Source organism: Engystomops pustulosus, chromosome 2, assembly GCF_040894005.1.
Source record: "Engystomops pustulosus chromosome 2, aEngPut4.maternal, whole genome shotgun sequence".
In the NCBI taxonomy this organism is placed as follows: domain Eukaryota; kingdom Metazoa; phylum Chordata; class Amphibia; order Anura; family Leptodactylidae; genus Engystomops; species Engystomops pustulosus.
The window spans coordinates 155,745,091-155,772,149 of NC_092412.1; the positions used below are offsets into that span (position 1 = coordinate 155,745,091).

General features: G+C 38.4%; 1 protein-coding gene across 4 annotated transcripts in view; it reads left to right on the plus strand.

Annotated features, from left to right (window-relative positions):
- CRYBG2 (crystallin beta-gamma domain containing 2) overlaps positions 1-27,059 on the plus strand; it is a 104,966-nt gene that overhangs the window by 66,947 nt on the left and 10,960 nt on the right. For all 4 annotated transcript variants that reach the window (XM_072137059.1, XM_072137060.1, XM_072137062.1 and 1 more), the window contains 13 exons: positions 8,542-14,242; positions 14,440-14,487; positions 16,310-16,428; positions 18,589-18,757; positions 19,310-19,449; positions 19,536-19,662; positions 19,775-19,810; positions 21,651-21,787; positions 21,896-22,022; positions 22,131-22,270; positions 22,343-22,469; positions 22,808-22,840; positions 24,068-24,180. In XM_072137059.1, coding sequence (XP_071993160.1) covers positions 8,542-14,242; positions 14,440-14,487; positions 16,310-16,428; positions 18,589-18,757; positions 19,310-19,449; positions 19,536-19,662; positions 19,775-19,810; positions 21,651-21,787; positions 21,896-22,022; positions 22,131-22,270; positions 22,343-22,469; positions 22,808-22,840; positions 24,068-24,180 — 7,017 coding nt within the window. The remainder of the gene's footprint in view (positions 1-8,541; positions 14,243-14,439; positions 14,488-16,309; positions 16,429-18,588; positions 18,758-19,309; positions 19,450-19,535; positions 19,663-19,774; positions 19,811-21,650; positions 21,788-21,895; positions 22,023-22,130; positions 22,271-22,342; positions 22,470-22,807; positions 22,841-24,067; positions 24,181-27,059) is intronic.

Genomic DNA, 27,059 nt, shown 5'->3' on the forward strand with positions numbered 1-27,059 from the left:
GGAAGAGGAAGAAGAACGTGCAAAAGGAAGCAGGGGAAGAGGAGACGGGGTAGCCTGTAAAACCACAGCCCTTTATGCTCATTATCATAATTTAAAAAGTTGTTTTTAAAAAGGAAGAAGGCCATGGATAACAAATTAAAGAAGATTTCCATATGAACTCTTATCCAGCACTGTGCCTCCTGACACCACAGTTCTCTGTTTATATTTTTTACAGTAGTGCAGTGGTGATGTATATGTCCATTGTATGCTCCAACTGCTTGTTGCTTTTGTAATCCTTAAAGAGGATGCAGCTAGGGCCTGGAGCAGGTGTATTCTGTGGCTTTGTGGCACTGCTGTCCCTCTGTATATATACAGAGAACGGTGTTGACAGCAGGCACAACATATGGCTGCTTTCTTGTGTTTACAGCTCTTTAAAACATTTTAACACCTCCAAAAAGTAGAATGAAACCTCAACATTCAAGTACTAGATAGATGGATAGGTTAAACTTTTATTAATCCCCAAAGGTGTAATTCTTTTTGCTTCAGTTGTACACAGCCATTACAAAAATAAAAACAATAAAAACATAAACATTGTAACACCCACATTGTAATGAATGAGGAGGAAAATCCCCATATATTGTCATACTTTTTCTCCTGCTTCCCAGTACACGGCAAAAAATATTACATGTCGTCACCATGAAGTGCAATTTTTTACACAGAAAACAAGCACTCACACAGATCTTTACATGGAAAAATAAAAAAGTTATTTTTGAAGGTGTGGGAGGGAAAAACACAGTTACTATTTTATTGACAACTTAATAAAAAGTATATATATTATCATTTTCCATCATGGCAGTTTTTTCTGTGTGTTTTTTGCATTAAAAAAAAAAATTGAAGCATGGGCAACCCCTTTTAACTGCTGTTGGGGTGCAGGTTCTCAATTTATTCCATGGAAGATACCTTTTTGACTTAGCCTTGCCCATTATAGTTAATATGTATGTTGGTGTTTAAGTTGGGATAATTTATAAGCATGGACTTCCATTAGCCTGATTTGTACAATAGACATTTTACTTCTTTTTGTATAATGATAAAATATGGGACATTCAAACAATAACCATATTAGTTCAGTTATGGGATAGTTAATCCATGTCAAGAAGCATGTTCAATCTGTTTGGTTACTGCATCCTGTGTAATGAGAAACATAGAGAAAAAGAAACCTTGTAGTAATCCTGCTGTGTCTGAGCAAGCATTTTCAAGGAAGGAAGGTGGGCATATGAAGGGAGGCTACCCACACAGGTTAAGAAAAGGATAGTTACCCGGTTAAGGACCGGGCCCTTTCCCGTTTTTTCATTTCCATTTTTCACTCCCCACCTTCCAAAATCTATAACTTTTTTATTTTTACACATAAAGAGCTGTGTGACGGCTTGTTTTCTGCGCAAAAAATTGCACTTCATAGTAGTATTGAATATTCCATGCCATGTACTGGGAAGCGGGAAAAAAATTCCAAATGCAGTGAAAATGGTGAAAAAACGCATTTGCGCCTTTTTCTTGTGGGCTTGGATATTACGGCTTTCACTGAGTGCCCCAAATGACATGTCTACTTTATTCTTTGGGTTGGTATGATTACGGGGATACCAAATTTGTATAGGTTTTATAATGTTTTCATACATAAACAAAAATTAAAACCTCCTGTACAAATTTTTTTTTTTATTTTGCCATCTTCTGGTGCTTATAACTTTTTTATACTTTGTTGTATGGAGCTGTGGTTGGTGTCATTTTTTGCGACATTTGATAATATTTTCAATGATATCATTTTTAGGACTGTACAACCTTTTGATCACTTTTTATAGATTTTTCAAAATGGCAAAAAAGTGCCATTTTCGACTTTGTGCGCTATTTTCCGTTACAGGGTTAAACGCATTGAAAAACCGTTATCATATTTTGATAGATCGGGCATTTTCGGACGCGTCGATACCTAATGTGTTTATGATTTTTACTGTTTATTTATATTTATGTCAGTTCTAGGGAAAGGGGGTGATTTGAATATTTAGGTTTTTTTATTATATATATTTTTTTTAAACTTTTTTTCGGAAGACCCGAGGATACCATGGAGATGGATCGCTGCTCCCCATGACGTCATGGGGAGCGACGATCCTAGGCAAGATGGCGGCGCCGCTATCTTTTTGAGGCTGCAGGCAGCTTTGCCAGCAGCGATCGCTGTGATAACACCCGCGATCGGTGCTAGCACCGGTTGCGGGTGTTACCAGTAAGTCTTTGCTGCAATATGCAGCAAAGACTTACCGGCTATGGAGAGGGCTCAGCCCGTGAGCCCTCTCCATGCAGCGGGACCCGACCGCAACCGTGAATACACGGCGGGTGGTCGTGAACTGGTTAAAAAAATATATCAGCAAACAGTTTCACGCCAGTATCAGGATCTGTATGTTGGGGGAGCACTAAAAACACTTTCTAAGATCTTGGTGACAAATTAAGGTTTTTTTTGTCATTTGTTCAAGCGTTGGATTTGTGAACATTCTAACCAGGGTCTTGACTCTCTTAGGCTATATTCACACAACCGTATGATTTCTCCAGTCCAGTATTTACGGGCCGTATGAGCCCGTATATACGTGAAGTTTTTCATCCGTATGCAGCATGTATGTTAGAGAAAATAGGACATGCTCTATGTATTTATATGGCTAGTATTCGGTACGGTACGCTACAGTGTCAAAAACGGCAATATGAAAGGTTAGACGTATTGTCCATTGAAATGAATGCGGCCGTATGTAACCTGTAAAAAAAAAAACGGTACGGATACGGACGTTTTCATACGTCCGTGTGAATGTAGCCTTAGCTTGGCTGCTCGGTGCAGATTATAAACTAGTGTGACTGCTGTCTTTTAGAATAAGATTTGGTAAGGGACAGCTCCATTCATACAAAGGTTTTTCAAATGGTGTAACATGTCAAAAAGGAGCCATATGGTTTTGGTGTAGTTTATTATTGTTCAAGTGAAATGCAAATGAAACATGGTATACTAATTATTAATATTGACTATGCTATCTGTGTTTTTACAATGGCAAAGAAAGAAACCTCACTACTGTCTATCTTCTTCATACCCTATTGGAGAACAAGCGACAAATCCTGACTTTCTTTCATTAATCATTTGCAGTTCACTAAGACTATATATAGCACAAAATCTTTCCTGGAACCCTTAAATTGTTGACATGTGACACTGTGTAATTCTGAGCGAATTGAGCATTTAGTAATCAGTATAAACTATGATCTGTCAGCTTGCTTAGTGGATTGAATTTATGGACATTGGGCTCAGAACACAAGACGTGGACCAGTGCCTTGTAATTATGATGGATGACTAACCATGCCAATTATATTCACCTTGTTTGGACATATGCTTTTGTCATGACAATATCATGAGGTGACTATACAACTACTGTACTACTCAGTAGTGTATTTCTTGTACTTCCCAATGTAGTTTATCCAGTTTCCGACCACTCCCCAAAATGACTTAACTTACTTTATAAAGTTTGTAAAGTATATATTAACTTTCTAAACTCTTTTTAAAGGTGAACATATCACTAAACTTCTTTTTAGATGTTCATTTTTGGAATTTTCTTTTGTTGTACAGGTTTTCCAGTAATCCTTGGGGGCCAGTGCATGGGTAATCAAAAAAAAAAAACCCAGTGACCCTGCTTTAGCTTGTGGTTCCAGCATTATTGTGTTTTCCTGGTCTTTGGCTTCTCTGTTCTGGCCCAAAGTGCCAGGGGTCACAGCATGGGACATTATAAATGAGAGAGTGATCTTCCCAGGCTACACTGTGGTCACTGATTGGTCTGCCCCTGAGGGGTTTTCCAGGATTCCTGAAAAACCACTTTAAAATGTGCTTCTAAACTTAGCACGCTAACATGTTAGCGTGTGCTGCCCCTTCTGGTTCTGTCATCTGTGAAACTGTTCTCTGACGGGGGAGGGAATGGGAGAGGGCATATACAGAGACGCTGTATGGAGGTGTGAATAATAAGCAGACAATTGAGTCAGAAGGGATTTCTGTGACATAGCTAGGAGACACTGATTCTTATTTGCATATTTTTAAAATATGTTTTTCTCAAAAATGAAGCTATTAGAAGCAAAATGGACCCTGTTTCAGGAGGAACACACCAGCATGTAAGAGTGCTTGGTTTTGAAGCACTACATCCATTTGGTAGATTTTCTTTAATATACCTTTGTCAGGTCATGAATGTATGGCAGATGAGGATCCAAACTTTAGGTCCACTACTGTAATAAATAAGGAAACTTTACCCATATTAATTTACTCCAGTAAGCCCAATGTCCATTTCCTTTATAGCTCAACAAACTTTCATAAATCAATAGTGACGATGATAATAATAATAAACTTTGTTATATAAATGATTAAATAAATATGTTCCTAATTTCCTTCTTTTACTCCTTCCTTTTGTCTTGCTTTTAGCAGTATGCATAAATCAGCTTTCCTTTCAATACTCTGACACCTAATGTTTCAGAAGAATTTTCTCGAGACTTAAATCCTTATCATGAATCATAAAGTGAAGTATTCTTTAAGGCTACCTGCACACAAACGTGTACATCTACCACAAATGGATTGTGTTTGACGTCTGTGTGTCAACAGTATGTAATGCGTTTCTGAGCTGTATGTCCACAAAAATGATTGGTGTGTCATCCATATGCCACAGCGGTTGCCACGGGGCCCGAGATGGACAGTGGATCCAAAAAATTATCAAAAGCACTCTCCCGGGCCCATCTCTCCTTGCTGACAGCAACAGCACAGCAGTAAAAGGGGTCCCACTACCTGCAATGTAATGTAACCACACCTGCTGTGCTGACCAGTGTCACCTGCACCCCACATATAAATGTATGTATATGTACATACTGTGTGTATATACTTTATGAGTTTGTATAAAATGTATGTGTGCGTATACGAGTGTAAAACTTTATATGTGTGTGTGTATATATATATATATATATATATATATATATAAGTGTATAAATATGTGTAATTCTTTAAACGTGTCTGTACAACTATATATATATTTTGAAGGAGGGTAGAACCCCATTCAGAAATCTATCAGGCCCTAGTTATGCCCTTGCATATGTAAACCATATAAACTGCTGCTCTGCTCATCTCAGGGAGTGACGAGGGGTCAGACTTGGGTACATCGGACTTGTTCTAGTGTTCTGTGGGGTCCCATAACTGAGACCCCTACTGATCAGCAAGTTAGGCTCTATCCTATGGATAGGGCCTAACTTGTTTCATATGAAAACCCCTTTAATCTGTTGTGTGCATATGTGATAAGGTTTTCGGAAACACTGTTCACTACAGAGAAACATAGGAGCACAATTTTACCATTTGCCATAGGGCGAAGTTTACCATTATTACCAGCACTATTCTTTTCTGAAATAAAGAAAAGCTTCAAAGATAAAGTTCCAAAATGAAGGAGTTGCTTCCTTAAAGGACTTTTTTTTATTTTATTATCTTATTTTTATTATTTTATGGTGAATAAAGCTTGTCGTGCAACAATAGCTCTTCAAACCTGCGGGTACGCCTAACAGAATCGCTGCAGAATGTCTGTAGTTGACATTCTGTAGCGATTTCAGCCATGTCAGCAATTACAATTGTGATAAGAATGTCTAGTTTCTGCTGAGAATTTGAGCTGCAATCAACAGGTTTTCTCATGGTGGAATTTGTATAAATTTAGCTAATGTTTATCATTTTGCCTTGCAGCAATTTTGTAGGCAGGGCTCTTGTAAAGGTTATTGGGAACCTTCGGTACCTCAGAATAGTCAGTACATAGCAGAAAGAGACTTATTCAGGCTCCATCAATGTATAGTTAAAGAAATCTACCATCAAAAATCAAGCATGGATAAACCAGGGGCAATTACTCATCGTGACTGTGGTAATCTTTTTATATTTGTTATCCATGGCTTCCTTACTTTTAAAACTTTTGAACTATGCTTATAAGTCTGAGGGGCTTCTGGGAAGGGGGGTCCAAAGCCCCTCAGTGATGTCTTTTTTACTGGTTGTTACAATGAGCAGAACATGTCCTCCCTCCTCTCTCCCTCCTCCCTCTTCCTGTGTAACCTAGAAGCAGCAGGAAGTGCAGGGGGAGAGGAGACCTGATCTGCTCATTATATCAACCAGTGAAAAGACATCACTGATGGGCACTGGGAACCCCCCAGAGCCCATCAGACTCATTTGCATAATTTTAAATGTTTATTTTATAAGGATGAATGCCATGGATAACAAATATAAGAAAAATAGTCACCGTACCTGCATCTATGAGTAAGTGTCCCTAGTTTATCATGATGGATTTTGATGGTAGACTTTCTTTAAATGGGTTGTCTGGGATTTAAAAATAGTTTCTATATGGCGGGGTAGCTATATAAAAACAATAAACCACTTAAACTCTGTTCTGTATCTGATGCCTGGCGTTAAAGGAGTTGTCAACGATTTTAAAAAAATTAATATATGGCTTAGGGGAAGGCATAAGTTTCAGACTGTAGGAGAAAGGAGGCAGTGGTCAAGAAAGCATCGATTTTTGTAAACAAACAGAAGCCCAGTAGTGACAGGCATCTAAGAGGCTATTGTGTTCATATAGTCCCCCAGCCAAATATAACATTTTTTAAAATCCTGGACAACTACTTTAGTGGCGGGCATCACATACACAATAAATTATCAGTGAGGGGGCTGGGTGTCAGTGGCAAACCCCCTTCAACAAACACACTTTGTGTAGCATCACGTCACTATTTTCAAGATCTCTGTGGTCAGAAAAGAAAAGTCTGAAAAGAAAATGCAGAGATCAGTATACAAAAAGACCTTTATTTGTATAAAACATGAAAGCCCCTTTAACGTTCTTATCTTGATAAGTGAGAATTTGTTGGCTGAGAGTTTCTCGCTTTTCAAATTTTTTCAGATCACCTCTCCCTTGTAGCATTCTTGATTGCAAAGCATAAATGTACTTTCATTTGTGACAAACCCAGACAGGTTTGTGTTCATTCACTTGCCATGACCTGTACCTTTAGATAAGCAAGAACCTCTCCTACTTTTGCAGGTTTTGTAACATTTATGTCATTAGTTTTTTTCCTTGAAATAAATAGGTTGAAAAACATTCAACTAATTATTTTAGGTTTTCAGGAAATTGAATCTCAATCTTCACAAATGGCATCATGTAAAGCTCATTGGACCCAATCTAAAATATCTATCTGGCTCCCAACAATAATCTTTCATTTATAGTACCGTTTTGTTTTTCATATTGAGACACATTACAGGCCTACAGGTGGACACAACTTCTACACCCCCTTAAAGGGGTTTCTCATCTGGGAATTGATATTTACTTGAAATCACCAGCCTCATATATACATTTCTTTAAATGGATATTTCTTTTTTTAAATGTACCTGCGAAAAGATACTATATATATTTGAGTATAAGCCAAGTTTTTCAGCACAAAATTTGAGCTGAAAAACCCTAACTCAGCTTATACTCGAGTCTATAAAAAAGATTAACACTGTACTCACCTTTCCAACATCCCACGTAGGTTCTCTTCTGCTTCCGATTCTCCGGTGCCGCCTCGGGTCCTTCAGATCCTCTTCGGGTCTTCGGCCGAGCGCGAAGACCCGAAGAGGAGCAGAGCGCTCTGAAGAGGAGCAGAAGAACCCGAAGACTACTGAAGGACCCGAGGCGGCATCGGAAGCAGAAGAGGACCTGGGGGGGGGGATGTCGGAAAGGTGAGTACAGTGTTAATTGTTTTTCTTTTTGCTATAGGGGCCAGCAGGCTATATACCACAGGGGGCTACCAGGCTATATACTACAGGGGCTGGCAGGCTATATACTACAGGGGCTGGCAGGCTGTATACTACAGGGGCTGGCAGGCTATATACTACAGGGGCTGACAGGCTATATGCTACATGGGCTGGCTATATACTACAGGGGCTGGCAGGCTATATACTGGGAGGCTGTGACCAATGTATTCCCCACCCTAAGCTTATACTCGAGTCAATAGATTTTCCCAGTTTTTGTGTTAAAATTGGGTACGTCAGCGAATACTCGGGTCGGCTTATGCTCGAGTATATATGGTAATTTTTCTAAAATGTTGCCATGTTGTGAGATTTTTGAGCTTAGATACTACCACCACTGCTGGAGTGATGCAAAGAAACAAATAGTTTATTAATATGATATTGCTGCAGGATGCTGCATGTCCCACAGCCGTCCTGTGGTAATTATCGCTCAATCTAAGTGGTTGGGCAACTCAATAGTGCTTACCTGCTGATGCTGGCATAGTGTGGAGGTGGTCATATCCAATGACAGCTATTTTGATTCCTAAGGGACAATGTGGCTACATTTATGGGAAATTACATTTATGCAGTTATCTTTTTAAATAACATTCTGTTTAAGAAATGTATTGATATGGCAGATTAGTTAAATGACATGTGAATGCCCAGATTAGTTAAGTCCCTGCTAAATGGATTGGTTTGTATGTGAACATTTAACCAATTGTTATTTTCTCCTTTCCTCAATCTTTTAGGTCATCAGTGGATGGGGGACTTCTCTTCATCATTAGTGGCTCTGACCAGGTGGCTGAATCGTCCAAATTGAATTCTACTAAAATGGAAAAAGCTTATAATAAGCAAAGCTATTTTGAGCTATCCAGATCATCTAAGGGAGATACAGATTCTATGAAAACATCACATGAGCAAGTGTCTCCTCAGCTGTATGTTGGCCATGTAAAGGGTTTACAAAAAGTATTTGAAAATCTTAACACAAAAGATGATGCTATTCAACATATAAGTATCCCCATATCCCAACAATATGGATCTCTTAGGCAAAAGAAGGATAAAGTGCCCCAAGAAATACCTGTTACTCCAGGAGCTCATGGGCCAGTTTACTCTAAAGTTTACAATCCTTTAAGAAAGGATCACCTAGAAAATAGAAGTGAAGGTGTAGCAGTGACTATAATTGATGATTCTGAGTTATCAAACATTTCTGCTGTGTCCTCAGTATCACAAGGTATTATGGAAAGTAATAGAAATCATTTGGGAACTAAGGGTAGCACCAAAAAGTACATTGCAAATTTGGAATTAACCGATAAGTACCATGCTGACAAGGAAGCCAACTTTAGGAAAGCAAGAAACCAACTTTCAGACCTCCCTCCAAGGACAAAAACACCACCCCCTTACAAGATAAATAATAATGTTTCAACTTCTCTGAGTTCACCAAGAGGATGGAAAAATGAAAGCACTATAATTAGTTCACCGACAACTTCTGTTGCAGAACGACTTGAGCGTCTAAAAAATAAGTCTTCTTCATTACAATCTGAAAGATCCAGCAGTTTATCATTTTCAGGAAGCAATTTTTCTCATTCTAAATTAGGTTTAGAAACACAACAGGATGAACAAAACCTAACCAAACTAAAACATACAACTAAAAGTCACCTTTCACAAGAATCAAGCAAAGCAGAACTGAAACCATTGTCCCAATCCAATATTTTCAATGATGTAAGCCATATTGTGGATGAAAAACAAACACTACATGACAGAGCCTCTGAGAGGTCTACAAACATCAACCATGACAATCAAGACTATTCTATGGCACATAAAGAATCCGAATTAGAAGAAGTGCAGAAAGGATATAACGATAAACATTTTGCTGAAAAAATTCTGATAGAAGACACAGGTTATCAAGGTAGAACTTTACCAGCAGAACAGAATAAGGTCCATATGAGAGAAACCATGAACACAAGCATGCTTGATAGTAAATGGCTCCAGAACATCTCTCCTGTAGTGACGCAGAGAAGAAAGCCACCTGATGTTTTACGTGATGCCCAAATTAACTATAAACTCAAAAAACACATTAGAAATAAAGCAGCAGATTTAAATGACAAGAATTCTCACCTTGCCTCATATCTCATGGATATAAACTATATGACAGCCACTAAATCAGATGAAAATAGAGATGATAAAATTGGAAATATACATATCAACAAAGACATACAACACAAATTTCATCCTACAACAATCATTTGTAGAAGTGAAAATCAAGTAAATGATAACTCTATTTATTTAACTAAAACAACAACCAGTGATGAAGCATTAGTCAGCGAACAGCCTCTCCAGGAAGAAACAAAACCAGAAGAATTGAAAAACAACCCCTTTCACTATGAATACAAGCAGGGAAATAGCACACCTAATAGCAAAACTCTTTGTCAAGATCAGCTTACAATGAAAGTAAACCAGGGTAACTACATAACGGATCAATCTACGGAAGTACATGTTTCGTCAGGAAAAGGTGAGCACACTGAAGATCTAGTCACAGATGCTATGGATCCATCTGCTGAAACAGATGTGTCAGGTATAGTTCTTGACAAGACCACTTCTGTACTTTTAAGTGAAGAAGCAAAACAAGACAAACCTGAAGACTTCCTTCACTATGAAAATAAGCAGAGAAACATCAAACCTAATAACAATACTCTTTGTCAATATCAGCTTACAATGAAAGAAGACAGGGCTAACTCCATAACGGATCAATCTGCAGGAGTACATGTTGTGTTGGGAAAAGGTGAGCACACAAAAGATCTAGTCACAGATGTTATGGATCCAGCTGCTGAAACAGATGTGTCAGGCATAGTTCTTGACAAGATCGCTTCTGTACCATTAAGTGAAGATGCAAAAGAAAGTTACATAGAACAGCCTGAAATGGACATTCTGAAAGACAACAGTAGGTTTTTACTGAACAAATATGTAGATAAAAATGAAACACGCAAGGCTGAAGAAGCGACAAGCATAAGTTATTTTGATAGCAATGACAACATCAGCATAGACAATAGTAATGACAACATTAGCATAGACAAAGGGTTATCTAACCAACAGAAACATGGTATGGTTTCTGTAACAACAGTAGATGGACATGAAGATGACTGGAATAATACTGATAAATGCTGCAGAGGTTTAAAAGATGAAGATACATTAGAGCAGCCAAAAAATGAAGTAGCAGAACAAAGAGATCAACCAGTTACTAATGTGAGCACTACACGTACATGGGTTGAAGATGGATCTAAAGATGAACCAATTACAGAGTCTAGTAATTTACAGTCAACAGATCAAGTGGGCTCAATATCTTATACAGATTCTAATGTAAAGGCTGTTCATAGACATATAATAGATCATGGCCAAAATGTTGCATTCAGAGTGGAAATGGGAAGTGAAAAAATGCAAAATATAAGTGAAATAATACAAAATTCTGCAGTAGTGAAAAAGACAGTAAATGTGAAACAGGAAAAGACTTATGGAATGGATATGGATACTGTAGATGTGAAGGACCAGAGCATGACAGATTCAGCTTTAGCAATGGATGAGCCATTTGCAAATGCAACACACATAATTGCTGCTGATATGACAGTGAACACAGAGGTACAACATCCAAAGCTGTCAATAAAAACCATTGACCTAGCAGCACAAGAGATTATTCTCCCAGATGACTCATGTGTCAGGATCGCTGAACAACCTTGTAACAATTTAAAGAAAGATCCTGATAACATGTTGGATATAGATGTAAATAGCAATCACCTGTCTGATACACATGTGCAATATCAAAATTCAGCTCAGACCGGTGATGCAACTATGGGTCATGACATGCAAAATATTGATCTCATAAGTAAACACAAGGAGAATGGAGAAGAACTAGCTTTAGGTATGAATAAACAGCCTATGAAGGTTAATAATCCTATACAGGAAACAACTGTGGCTAGTGCAGGCACTGTAAATGTGCTAGATAAAGATGAAATAAGAAAACAGCCTTCAAATGAGCCTGGAGATCAAATTGGCAAATTGGTCTTTGACAGCGATGAAAAAAGTGTTGACATCTTTACGAGAAAAGAAGGTTCCTCAGTGGAAAATGGTTATGGGCCTGTGGATCAGACTGTTGACCTTGGGGACATTTCTTCAACAGGAGAAGTATTGAACTTGGTCAGTAGCAATAAATCATCGGATAACCTTGGTGAACACCTCCTTGACACAGCTCAACAAACTGGGGAGATCTCTTTCACAAGAGATGTTTCCCCAACAGGCAGTGATAATGAACCTGTGAATAAAATTGCTGATCTGCCTTTTGGAAAAATTGAACCAACTGAGGATATTTCCTCAGCAAGAGAAGAAAAAACAGGGAGCAAAATTAATGAATATGCAGATAAACTTGGTGCAGAGGACATTGATAAAGATGAACAAAATAGAAATATGACTTTAGCAGAAGGAGTATTTACAGTGGAAAATGTTAATAATAAAATTGGTGAGCTAGTTCTTGACATAGCTAAAACTGGGGAGATCTCTTCTGGAACAGAGTTTTCAACAGTGTGCAAGGCTGAATCTGTGGAAAGAATTGTTCAGCAGGCCCTTGACAATCCTGAACTAAATGGGGACATCTCCTCAGCATCAATAGAGTGCAAGGGTAATGAGTCAGTGAATAAAACTGCCAAAGCGATCATTGACACAACTGAAAAAACTGGGAACATCTCTTCAACAACAAAAAGTTTCACACTGGACAGCGGTAATGAGATTGTGGATAAAACCAATGAACTGGTTCTTGACAAAGTTGAACAAAGTAGGGATATCTGTTCAGCAAGAGAAGCGAATAATGGCAGTTCAGCAGTGGTTCATAAGTTAAATGACCTTATTGATGAAGATGGACAAGGCCCTTTGAGCTTTTCTTATGATCCCCAAAACCTACAAGATAAATTATTATTTCACACTGATGTACAATTGAAACAGATTGAAAAACTTCCCATAATGCAGATTGGAAGTCTAAAGGATGGAACTAAAAATGGAGTGAATGACAAAGAGGAGGCTATATTACATACTCATGTAAATGAAAGCAAACTCTTGTCAGATAAAAGTGATGAAATATGGCAAGAAGAAAAGCTCAAAATTCCCAATGATACTATAGTGTTATCTAATATTGGTGACCCAACAGTTGCTCAACCAAGTGAACAAACTCATATGAGAAAAGGTAAAGCAAGTGAAGTAGAAGATGAGGTAAGTCAATTTATAATTCTGCCTGATAATCTTTACCTGAAAGAAGCACAAGCTGAAATTGTTAATGATGAGTCAGCCAGTGTGACAGGGCACAGTGATATGCAGGCTACATCACAACAAGTAAAAGCTGATGAATTCCAAGAAAAAACTAATATTATTACACAGAATGTAATCAAAGACATTTCAGTGATCTCATTGTCCAACACGGAGATGAAAAACAATGCTACTGATAATGAAATGATGTCTGGTCCAAATGCAATTTCCACACAAATTAAGAAAAACTCAATAGAACCAACATCTGAAACAATTCATCACTCTAATATTTTCAATTCAGTAATGTATAAAAATGATGCTGTTATGGCAGATCCTTCCTTAAACTATGGAAAAGATGACGAAATAGAATCTTCTGAAAATATGGAGATTTTGGTGAACAAATTACGACAAATGGAAACCCCTGAGACTCTGAAAAGTCTTAAAGCACCTCGCCAGCCACGATGCTCTGCACTCAGCATGTATGCCACTCTACCTCCTATAAAGGAGGACCAGGGTTCTCCAAAAAGTGAACGCTTTGATTTCAAGTTACCTTCACTAGAGATAAAGGAAAAGAAAATATTGCAGGAAGAAAGTGAATCGACTATACAACCTAAAGTGGAAGAAAAGAGTGAAAATCCAGAAGAAAGTGAAAAGAAATATTCATGGGAAAGAAACACAGAGAAGTCCACTGTTAGGTCATCGCCACTGGAACTCATGAGAAAACACTCTGGTGATGATGTTTCTAGAAGTGACAGCTACAAGGCCTTTATTACACAAAATTTTAGCCAAAGGTCAGGTTCAATCATTGGATCCTTACTTCTCTCTGACAAATTGGATAAAAAGACAGACTCATCTGAAGGGAAATCCTATTCTAGACTTGAAAGCAGTTTTCTCCTTAGCAGTTACCTGAAACCCCAAAATGGTAAAGCAGAAGTGATAGAAGAAACAGAAACCATTTCAGAGAATGCAGCATCTGAAAATGATACTGTATCTACCACAACCAATGACACTAACACTGCAACTAGCAGTACAGATGATCCTCAACAAGAAGACTTAGTAGACGCTTCCACTCCAGTGGTTAATAATGTTGAAGACATAGAAACACCTGAGCTGCCATCCAAGGTGAACACTTCAGTGTCCTCTTCTTTCAGAGTGTTCCCGGATGTCTGGGTGAGATATGCTATGAAGTTAATTACTTGTTTTATGTTATGTGCTAATTAATGAACAGCTGTATATGCCTAAATATTCCACTTGCCATATTATTAATATGAATCATGTTTATATGTATACATTTAACTGCTGACGTATATATCACTACATTAGTAAGTAGCATAGCAACTGGAAATAATGTAGCAACTTTCTTTCAGCATCATCCAGAGAAGAGTCGTGGAAAGTTAAATCCAAGACCAGGAAAGGTAGGAACAAAGGAAACTTTCATACTTCACATTGAAGTTCGATGACTCAGAATTCATGTTCCCAGTAATTAAATCGCTTGACATGTTGTAGAGGTTTAAATTATTTTTACACATTAAAGGTAACCTGTAAGTTAGATTCAGACTGGTGGTTTGTTGTCAGAAATATTTAAAAAGAAACACTTCTTGAAACTTTGCTATGAGATACTCCACATTGGACTGAAAAATGGAACTGGAAGGCTTCACTGCAAAGGCACCCCGTATAGTACTCCATCTTGAAAGGGAACCTGTCACCACATTAACACCTTCAAGTGCACAAACAGTACCTTCTTCTGAAATATGTAAAATCCCTGGAGGCATATTAGGCATATTTCTAGGTTGCAGCATGGATGTAAAGTCATGTTTTATGTTTTTGTACAATGCAGTCGGGCAACCTCCTGTAGTCAGTTTGCTCTGTCCATTCCATGCATCTGGCCTGAGGGTTAGCTCAGTTCACATCAGTTATTTCAGCAATTTTTTTTTTTATTTGTTACATACTTTAGTTGCAAACTGAGTTTTTATGTAAGCAACCTGCCTCCTTCTACAACAAAATTAACTCTTGACAAATCATAAGATGTGAGGTCTTTATACATACTAGACATGTTACTCTTGGTGTAGTGTGTAGCAGCTTTTGGGATACTGGAAGTCAACAATTGAGTATAATAAAATGAGGATAAACCTCAAAAACACAGCTTAAAAGGGAATATGTAAGCCCATTTTTCACAAATCAAGCTAGTGGTAGGATCCCATAGAGCCCTAGTAACTAACTGACACCCTTCTTTAAAAATGTTGTACTCAGACCCCCATATATACAACTTTATATTTTTACCTGGTATACAGGGCTAGCAAGTCGAGGTGAGCATGGCCTCCTCAGGCTGAATCTAGCAACTCAGCCGCATGCTTTCTCAGCATGCAGCAGTAATGTGATGTGACCAGGATGACATCTTTGCAGGTCCTTTAGCCCCCTAACATTATTGAAGCTAAGCACATGAAATCACAGCAGCCTGCATGCAGGCATTCTGTGATTTTATGTGGTCATGGTGTACAGTTTACTAATGTTAGGAGGCTAAAGAACCTGAGGTGATATCACCATGGTCAAATGACATTATGCTCTAGATAACTTTGATTTTATGGAGACGTAGAAGGAAACAATTTTTAGCTTAAAGAAGGGTGTTAGTTAGGAATTATTATTATTATTATTATTAACCTGCCACTAGCTGCATATGTGAAAAATGTGGTGACAGGTTCCCTTTAACATACAGTAGTAAAGCAATTCCCTTTTCCCCAAAGTGGATTAAGCATCAGGTGTTCACTGGTAGAATCAAATTTCAATTTAGGAAAATGGGCCATCATTCAGATAATCATGCCATAGGTTTTTTTAAATTCTTTATTTGTACACAACTTATTTGAGCCACAATCCTTATGTTTCTAGAGTACAAAGCATAGCCTGTAGATTAAAGTAAAAAGCCAAATACTATGCTATCTACTCTTATTAACTCCTCTAGAAAAGAGACACCATTAGGCTGCATTGACACGTTGCATTTGCATTGCGTATAGAAATGCAATGCCAGTGGGTGGTGCTCTGCCCATATTGCATATGTGTTTCCATTGAAACCCATGCGATCAGTAAGTAGCCTCCAGTGTTTTGCATTATGTACATGCAAAACACTGCTTGCTCATTACCGATAGTTGATGGCATATTTAATATGGGATTAGAAAGACATCAGTAATAAAGTAAAACAGTAATCAGTAATGTACTTTCTTTTCTATATTATTTCATTACCAGATTATACTATTTTCAGAGCCTGGTTTCATGGGCCACTGTTATAAGATCTATAGTGACGTGGGTAACACATGTGAATGGCAACTGCAAGGAACCATCTCTGTTCAGATTATTCGAGGAGGGTAAGTACTGACAAATGTTTAGTCTGGCTAGGGTCATTTTTGAATTATAATTGTTATGATTACTGCATATCACTTCACAGTATTCTTTATTATTAAAAACATGACATATACATCTATTAATAAAATGTTTGATTCCAAATAAGTAGCCAAACAACCAAAACACATTAAGGATTAATATATCGCAGGTGCTTTTTCACATATTATGATGTCCACATAAAACTAAGAAGAGTTTCATAAATAAATAGAATACACTCTTTGGGGGTGGCACTTATCTTTAGTCAGGACATTTGTGCGTGTCTTTTCTTGTTTTTTGTAGGTTTTGGACTTGTATGATTTATCTTAGAGGTAGCTGAGTCTATGGGATTTTTGCCACTTTTTATTAAAATGTAGAACAAAAGTTCTTATAAAGTTTTTCCTTGTGTGGGTTATTTTGTTAGGCAAGTGGAAAAGTCGCAAATTTAGGTGTAAATATATCAAATGTTCCCTGAAAAGTCGTAAAAATAAGAGAAAAAAAGAGAAAATACTAAGATATGCAAGAACAGAACTAGGCCAAAAAACCCTAAATTTCTTGTTTGGGGCTTCACAACTTTTCCATTGACAGACGATGGATGGGTCCTTTGTTCCCCAAACAAACGAGGAGCTGCAAGTGGTGTCTGGCTGTGGATTTCTTCCCAGTCATCATACAGCTATAGGTATGGGGCCATCAGGCGAAGCAGCCTAAAATAGGGTTTTCATGATTCACCCTGTTGTCAGGAGAGATGTAATAAACTACAACAACAAAAGACTCCAAGTTCCTGTGTAATACAGATCTCTTGTTCTTTAGCTCGGCTTGCTAGGGCCCTTACTAATTTTGGAAGTTTTGATGTGTAAAGTGGAATATATTGGAGAAATACAAATAGAAACAATTGTTATGGACAGAGTTATCACACCATATTCCAAAATCTTATGGTTGGATATAGTTGGCTCAGTGGTTAGCACTACAACCTTGCAGCGCTGGGGTCCTGGGTTCAAGTCCCTTCCAGGTCAACATCTGCAAAGAGTTTGTATGTTCTCCGTGTTTGCGTGGGTTTCCTCCAGGTCCTGCGTTTTCCTTCCACAGTCCAAAACCTACAAATAGGTTGAATAGATTGTGAGCCTCATGGGCACAGGGACTGATTTGTAAAGCTCTGTGCAGCGCTGCGTAATCTGTGTGCGCTATATAAATAAAGGAATTTATTTATTTATTTAAGATAAATGACCCCCTTTCAGTCATTATTTACAATAACCTTTATCTATTTGGTGAATATTTCATGAAATGTTGTATCTTATTGGTCATATATATTCTTACATTAGGTTTGTATGTATTTTTTAAGAACATAGGGATTTAAGTGTCTCGTATAATTTCATTAACAATATTTGCTTTTTTTATATTAAATATGTATGTTGTTTTTTTATATGTGGGTTTATGTGTAAAAAGCATTAAAGGGGTTGTCCGAGACCTGAAAAGAAATTAAATGTCACTGGAATGGGGCTGCTTAAAAAAATAAACATTTACTTACTCCCAGGGTTCCCGCGCCGCCGTCTCTCCCGGGCCTTGTCCTTGTTTGTTTACAGGAAGCTGCGCTGATCTCTGCTTTTGGCCGTGCCGGCCATGCCCACATGTCCCCATATCTCAGCACTATATCATGCATTGAGATATGGCGACGGTGGGCGGGGCCAGTCCATATACACATGGAGGATCGGGAGCTGCACATGTGGCACCACACATGGCAGAAAGTAAGCCCCACTTCCAGTTTTGCGACAATATTCATGGGTCCAAGGTGAACACCTTAAGATGACATCAGTTACGTTTTATAAATAGACTATTGGCACACTTAATGAGCCACAACCACCTTAGGAAGCTGCATCAGTAAACTTCATTTGTTCTTTTGGTTGCTGTATGTATAACAGGAGTTCGCAATAATTATGATTATGGGGAGTCTTTGAGATGTGACCCAGCCACTGTAATATATGCCTTAGCATGGTATTAATTCTAATTTTTGGATATGTAGACTTTGTTGCCTCAGAGCTTTTTCATATCAGCAAATATTAAACTCTGTATGTGTGTAGTAAAACTGGGATATTTGTAGCAAGATGATTTATAATGGGAGTTCACACCTACCTTACATTTATTGTACTTAGATGGCTTTTGTATGAGAAACCATATTTTCGAGGAAGACGTGTCATGCTTTCAGAAGGAGACACTGATCTGACTTGTCCGTGGGATTGTGAAGGCAAATCAACTGAAAACCTACAAGGCAATACTAAGAAATCCAAATCTTGGATTGGGTCATTGCGTCATGTGGTTAAGGTAAGAGAATATGAATAAGGAGACGAGAAGAAAAGCGTGATAAATGTAAATAAGAAAAAAAGAAATGTTAAGTTAAAATAATTCAAAACATACTGGCCTACATTTACTAGGGTGCTAGCACCAGTTTTCTGGTGGACTTTGCACGTTCTTTTTAGTGCAAACTGCTTGCACAAGTATTTAAGAACTTCCTACACCACATTTGTGTCGCACACAAGTGTTTTGTGTCACGGTTGCACTATTCTTCATCTGACACAAATTTCTCCATTGCAATGCGCATTCCGGTGCTCAGTCAGACCGTTCGCAACATTTATCATGCAAAGTCCGACAGAATTGTGTTCCATGACCTATGTTAAAGGTCCACCAAAAAAAAGTTGGTGTACTATGTCGGGGCAGTGCAGGGGACACCAGATTCATGAAGAACGTGTGGCAGAAATCCTGAATCTGGTGCACCCAGCACACTACACAGGTAAACTGCACTTAGTGCAGTTTGCACTGTTGTTAGTTTATGTGAGCCACTATGTGTCATAATGTTTTTATCATTCCCATGTTCAGGATTTCCAGGTCCCACGAATAAGTCTGTTTATGGAAGAAAATGGTGATGGTAATAAGATCCCGATAGTAGGGGCCACTCCTGATTCATCTGTAAATGGCCAACCCATCAAAACAGAATCCATCATAGTGCACAGTGGACTGTAAGTCATCTAGAATTTAATGGGTAAATAGTGATATATGAAGATTTATTGTATAAATTAAATAGAGAATTTTTTTTTTCTTAAAGCTGGCTAGTGTACAGTAAACCATTTTTTGAAGGGGACCCTTACATTTTGGAGCCTGGAGGATATCCAAACAGAAAAGCCTGGAATGGTCATGACTCACATTTATGCTCCTTACAACCTGCACGTATTGTGAGTTACTTTTTTTGTACAATGTTTTATACAAAACTTTGTTGAACTTTTAATTTAATTGTACCTTATTGTACTGTAACAATAAATATTTATGTTTTTTTGTGTGTTGTAGGGTGGCCCCATAGTGGAGAAATCCAATGAACCCAAGGTGAGCTGGATCCAGAGGGGTATTAAATTAAACTGAAATTTAGTTATAGTTAATACTGGAGATCAAAACTAGATAACAATGTACAATCACTTAATTTTTCAAAAATAATGTAATCTACATTGCTCAACATTTGAAGGATTTTTTTTGTAAGGGGTACAACATGCCATGTTTTACAAAATAAGCTATGTTTATCACCATACATCTAGTGGGGGACATTTATCATAGCTGGCACTTTGCGCACTTCGCGCAAGAATTTAGTGCACAATAAATTGTGACCATTTCAGTTGTTCTAGAAACTGAAAACTGATAAATCTCCCCCATTGTGCTTAGATCAGGACACTGGGCTGGCCATTTCATTGTTTTAGTATTTTCAGGAACGGCTTCACCCATTTTGCTGTGTGACAGGGTGCATTGTCCTGTATGAAAATTTCTGGCTGAATGAGTGAAGAATGCCAGAAAGGAACCATGTGTTGTTGAAGAAGGTTCTGGTACACATTGACATTCACTCTGCTATGTACCTGTATGAGTGGAACACCTGTTGCAGAAAACATTCCTTAAACCATGACACTTCCTCCACCACCTTTCACTAAGTTCTTTACATACTTTGGGTTGTCTTTCCCCATAATGTTTCCCATCAGACGCAAATAAATTAAACTAGCTTTAAACACGAAAATGAAATGTGGACCACTTCGCCTCTGTCCACACAACTTGCTCCTCAGCAAAGGGGAGTCTAGTTTTTGATTCTTTCTGCTATTGAGAGGTTTGGTCACTGTAGAAAGGGCTTTCAGTTTGAATGCTCTTAATTATTCTTTAATAGTTATACAGATCCTTGCCCTGTTTGGTGCTGAATGTGCGAACAATTCCAGCTGCAGTGTTAAAACATTTACCCATGGAGAGTCTCCGCATTATCATGTCCTCTCTTGCATTTCTCTTTCGAGTGCAACCAACCTTCTTGGGAGACATGGAAGATGTAATATTCTAGAAATCACAGACTTGGAGTGAGCAGCTTCTCTTGCTATGGATGATGGGGTCACCTTTGAATGTCATCTGGACAACCTTCAAAGGGGGTTTCAGTCACTTTGGAATGACAAACCATCTTACAAAGTCAATACGAACTGGAAAATTAGGCTGTCAGGAAAATAGGGTTTCTCAGATAATTAAGGAAATTAGCAAGAATAACACTGATAATTGGCAGGTATCAGAGGTATCCCACGTCTTCTTTTTTTCTCTCGACTCCTGGTTTGGACATAAAAAACTGCATCTGAAAAAACAGGAGTAGCAGCTTCTCTCAATGATATGTGCTCACTAATTATGATCAGCACCTGCTTTTGGCTTCAAAGACTGCATCTGAGAAACTAAACGTGTGGACGCACACTGATCTAATTTTGATCAATGACAGTTCAATAGTCTCACTGCTCTTACAGTAAAGAATCTTTGTCAATGGTGATGATAGAGCCGCCTCTCCTCTAGGTGTAGAGGGTGTCCCCTTGTCATCTTTGGAGAGATCCTTGCATTGCCTGTTCAGGTATTTGTACATTGTATTGAGGTCTCCCCTATTTTTCTAAACTGTACAATCCCAAATTTTGTAATCTGTCATTGTATTCTAGTCCCCCCCCCCCATTCCCCTAATGTTGTGCCCTAGAACTGCTATTTTACTCAAGTTTGGATATATTCACATAGGACTACACAATGACCTTGACATGTAAGAAACTGTCTCTAATTTTGATCTCCAGTATATATTTTCCGTTCTTCTGTTTGGTGTGTAATTTGTGCTGTGATGGCCACAATCAATAAGATAAAATTGTAGCAACTTACATTTATGAACAATCCATCCCTACAGATTCTCCTATTTAAGTACCCTGGCTTTGAAGGCCAGAGCTGGGAAGTGACCAGAGACCTTCACTCACTACAAAGAGAACCTAACCAGCAGGGAGAGTGTGTCACCAGTGTGGGCTCTTTGAAAGTTCTTGGAGGGTGGTGGGTATCCAACAATTGTTACAAATTATACTAATCCTATTATAGACATAGAGCAACAAGGTCGGTTTTTCAATATTGCCTATAACTCACAGCTTTTTTTGGCTGCAGTTGGGTACTTTATGAGAAAGAAGGCTTTCATGGTCACCAATACCTTCTAGAAGAAGGGGAATATCAGAAATCGTCTCAGTGGGGAGGTTATACTAATGAATTGGGATCACTTCGACATATCCGTACGGTGAGGATGCTAAAGTCATTTTTATTCCTTCTTTTTATGCATGTTTATAATGTATTTATTTGTTTGTACAGTATTTTTAAACAAAATTTCTAACTATTGTTTCCTCAGGATTTTTCTGAACCTGAAATAATTCTATATCAGTCTGGAGGCTTAGAAGGTTCATGTCTGCGTCTGAATGAAGCACTAGCAGATATAGAGATTGCTGAATATGGGACCAATACTGGCTCTATTCAAGTCCTGAATGGAGTGTAAGTTGGATGATTTTAACCTGATAAGTTTACCATGTTCATATAAAATAATCAAATCCTTTTACACTTCAGGTGGGTTGCCTATGAGAATGTTGACTTCTCAGGAGAGCAATACATTCTAGAAAAAGGGATTTATCAAAGCTACCATGACTGGGGTGCTAAGGACAGCAAGATTTGCTCTGTGCAACCAGTACTGCAGGTAAGCTCTGCTCATTACATTTCATATAGTGCAGGAGTCTTGTACCTGCAATTTTATTATGTTTGACCTTCAGAACCAACTGGATGCAGATTTGTTTCTGATTTTATACTTGACAAAAAACATTGTATTGCACATTTGGAAATTCAGTTTGTTTTTGCTACAGCATGTGAAAACCCCCATTTACTTGCAATAATCCATGCTATATACAGTAGTTATGCAAAGTGTGAACTCACATTGAGGCTCTGTTCCAGGTTTTGGGTTAAACTATGCATGGAAGACTGCACCAAAATTGAAACCTAAACTGAATCTAAATGTTGATGCTTTTCTTTCTTACATAGGTTGGAGGCCAGAGTCTTCAATATTTGCCTAAGGTGAGTAGCACATTAGTGGGTGCAGAACAAAAGACAATAGAAAATTAGATTTCAGATGAACCACTTACAGATGATATTTATTTCATGGCCAAGCATAGTGTCATTATCAAGTCAAGTAGGAAGAGAACTGAGCAGTGAAGTCAAGCTACCATCCCCCTTCACTGTAATCGACAACCCTAAATCCAGAGACATTAGTAACTGGTTATTCTGAAGCCTGGTGCATGATGTCTATCACAGCAGAGGGGGTTTTCTGAAATTAGTATAGGATGACTTCAGAGCTCTCAACAATCAATTTGCATCTCACTTTAAAGTTGATTTTCTGGATGATGGTGTTCAGACAACATACTGGTAGTGGTTTATTAGGTATATAAAGGTTCCCTTTATGAATAGCTCTGTAATACAACGCAACATCAAACTCTATTGACAATATAACATCCACATCAGGAACAGTAGAAAGATGAGGGTAGGTCTATGTTCACACCAGTAGAACAGAAGGCTCTCTGAATACCCGCGGAGTCCATCCAATTCTTGCGCGAATTGATCCACTTCCAATTTGCTGAAGCTCCAAATCATAATTAAGGTGCAGATATAGTGCATATAACCCAGAAGTATATGCGGAAATGAAATTTATTCAAATATACTCTCAAATATTGGTTAAAAATTGGGGCACAGTATAATATAATTTTAGATGCAAACTAACTTTGATATTAAAACCCTAAACCTGTGGGAAAATAATCAAAGTCAAAGACAGTATTTGTATGAACATATTGGGGCTTATTTACTAAGGGTCCCGTGGCCGCATTTTCGTCGGGTTTCCCGACATTGTAAGGATTGCGCCGTGGATTGTGTTGCAATCAGGCCGGCTTTCATGCGACACACATTGGGGGGGGGGGCGGGCCTTCGGACGATCGGACGGATTAGGACTAAGCGCGGGATTTAACATTTAAGTTTGTGTCGCAAGCCAAGCACTTACATGCACCGGGAAGAAGAAGCTGAACTCCGGCGGACCTGAGCGGGGAGCAACATACAGAATATCGGGCGCAGGATCTACGTGGATTGCGGCACAGTCCTTCATCGTCGGAGAGTCTGGATCAGGGATCGCGACTCGGACAGGTAAGTAAATGTGCCCCATTCTCTTCAGGTTCCTGGAACACAACCAAAAGGATTTACTCTTAATTAAATATGATTCCAATGTCTCCAATGTCATACTTATGTGTTTTCTTTTAGATACAACTTTTTTCTGAGCCTAACTTCCATGGTGACTATATGATGCACACAGAGGACCGCGTTTTACTTTCAAAAACCTTTTCACCTCAGTCATGTCGAGTAGAAGGGGGCAGGTGAGAATTGCTTTAACCATTTACCAGTAGAGATGAGCGGACCTGAGAAGGTTGTCCTCAGGCCAATCACAGCTTTGGCTAGTAACTAGGGACGTTAATTTGGCTGCAACGCCGCCAATCCAGCAATATGTCTCGGTCGCGCAGGAAGCACCTGGACCTGAACTTAAAGTAATGAATATTGATTGAATAATGAAAAGTTATGACATTTTCCATTATAATTTCTGCATCAATAGCTTGTGGTTTTCTGGATCTCTGCTTGCTGTCCTTCTATAGAAATCTTCATTGATTATTTCCAGTGGACAGAAATCTGACCATGGTCACACAGGTGCGCGGCTCGTTATAACACACAGCTATGATTACTCTTGGTCCATGGTCCACGGTCTTGCACCTTGGTCCATGGTCAGATTTCTGTCCACTGAAAATACACAATGAAGATTTATATAGAAGGACAGAAAGCAGAGATCTAGAAAACCATGAGGAATTGATGCAGAAAGTATATTGGAAAACTGTATTACTTTTCATCATACAAACAATAACATTAATTTGCCAAGTGGGAATACCCCTTTAAAGTTCTGGTCAGCTCATCTCTATTGATCATCTCTCCAATTTATAGATGTGCATCTTATCTATCTTTAATTTTTTAGATTTAATTTATAAGCTTCTTGGGGTCCCAGAATTAATAAAATTAGATTTTTCACCTAAAAGGCTAAAAGGAATTCTCACAATAACATGTTTCATTTATTGTAGTCAATAGACTGCTTTTAGTAAAATTCTTAGTATTTTCCACCCTCGCGGATGTCAAGATTCACAATATGATAAAAAGGAAACTGCACTACCTACGCCTTATCCTTTTTGTTATTTTGTGCTCATATCTTGGCACAATCAGTAACCTCACCACGGTTTAACCCAAAGTTGTTTTCTTATGAGCAAGTGACAAGGTTAAGAAAAAATACTTCCATTAATACTCCCACTACACAAATGGAATATTAAATATTTATACCACAAAGTACAGGCACTCACATGTCATTGTACATGGAAAAAAGGTTAAAATTTATGGCTTTTTGAAGATGGGGACTAAGGGTTGCCCCAGGGTTGCCCGATGTCCTGAGCAGTCCGATCCCTTCCGGGTCTGACTATTAACTATCTGAGCATGCCAGACAGTTTACACTGCTCTACAATGAATTTGTATCGCAGAGCAGTGTATTGGACTTTAACCAGCGATCAGAGCAAAAAAGTAAAAAAATAAAAACTTTAAAAGAAATATACAAATAAATAAAAATGTCATTTCCCATACAAACACGTAATAAAGTATAAAATACACAAATACGCAAAACCCCTCCCATATTTGGTAAAACAGAATCATTACTGGACCTGCACAGTAAACGCTGGAAGAAAAACCCCAAAATTTTCTGAAAATAGATCATTTTTAATTAATACCCTTAAGAAATGCTACGCACTCTAAAATAACCACTAAAAAAACAACTCTTTTCGCAAAAAGGGAGAAAAGGGGCCAGATGTGTTCTCAGAGCTGCATTGGGACCCATCTACAGTGGATAGAGCCTTCTCTATCTTTGGGTGTAAGAACAGCCGCGCGGCTCTATTTCCTATATGTCAGTGTGTATTAAGCTTAAAGGGTACCATGGCTGTTGGCTTTTCTGTTGTGCACCTTCCTGTTGTTTAGAACAAAAGTTATAACTCATGAAAGCTCTCAAAACCTGAGATCAGCATATGCAAAGTTATCTTAATTGGTCACAGAGAGCAGCTTTACCTATGAGAGCAGGTTCATCTTTAACCGGCACTATTTGGCTGGTAGTTCGGGAAGGCATTTCCTGATGTCAGACTATGAGGGATTTGTCAATCACTCCTCTCAGGGTGTGATTTGGAGTGATGACTGCACAACTAGATGACTAGTTACGTAAAATTTTTCATATTCTGATATAAGATTTTAAAAACGTATAACTTGACTTTTCTTCAACATTAGGAGAATAAATATCATTTCATTACGGTTTTCTTTTACAGTGTAGCTCACAAAGCACTGTATGGATTGGCAGAATATTAACACTGGCTATGGACAGAAATCTTATTACTGATCACATTATATGACAAAGATCAATCTGTATGAAAGAGTAAACAACTTTCATCTGTAGGGAGGGCGCATAGCAGGCTATAGGCGACATATCATACGGACATATAATGAATGCATACAATATGAATCCATTATATGGATGTGTACATGAGGCTTATCTTTGATATTTTCATTTTACTGGTAGTATCAGAACAAAGAAAGCACAGTAGAACTTTTGTTTTCCTGTAGATGCAGCTAAATGGATATGCGCATAGAGTAGGCTCCGTTCTCATCTGCATTGGGATCTGCTGGATATCCTGAGTGCCCAAAATACAGTGACTTATATTTTGGTCTTTCAAAGTTTGATGAAGGTGTTCATACTTCTCCATGTCCTGCTTTAAGTGGTCATCCAGGGTTGACGGGGTGTTCATAATTACCCACGTCCTGCTTCTGTTCACAGAGCAAGATAATGGGGCAGATTTATCAAGTGTCTGAAAATCAGAATATTTCCAGTTGCCCATGGCAACCAATCACTGCTCAGCTTTCATTTTACCAGTGCTCATGAATATTTTAAAGGGGAGCTGTGATTGGTTGCCATGGGCAACTGGAAATATTCTGACTTTCAAACACCTGATAAATCTGGCCCAATGTTCTTATTGTTTTCAGCCAACATTCTGAGGACCTTAAGCCCCTTTCACACTAGAGAGAGTGATGCGTCCAACTTGCATCACACTAGTGGAGTATGTTGGCTGGAACATCGGGCCCGAAAGCTGACAACTGAAGCTGACCTGACATGCTGGGTTCAGTTCTGGTT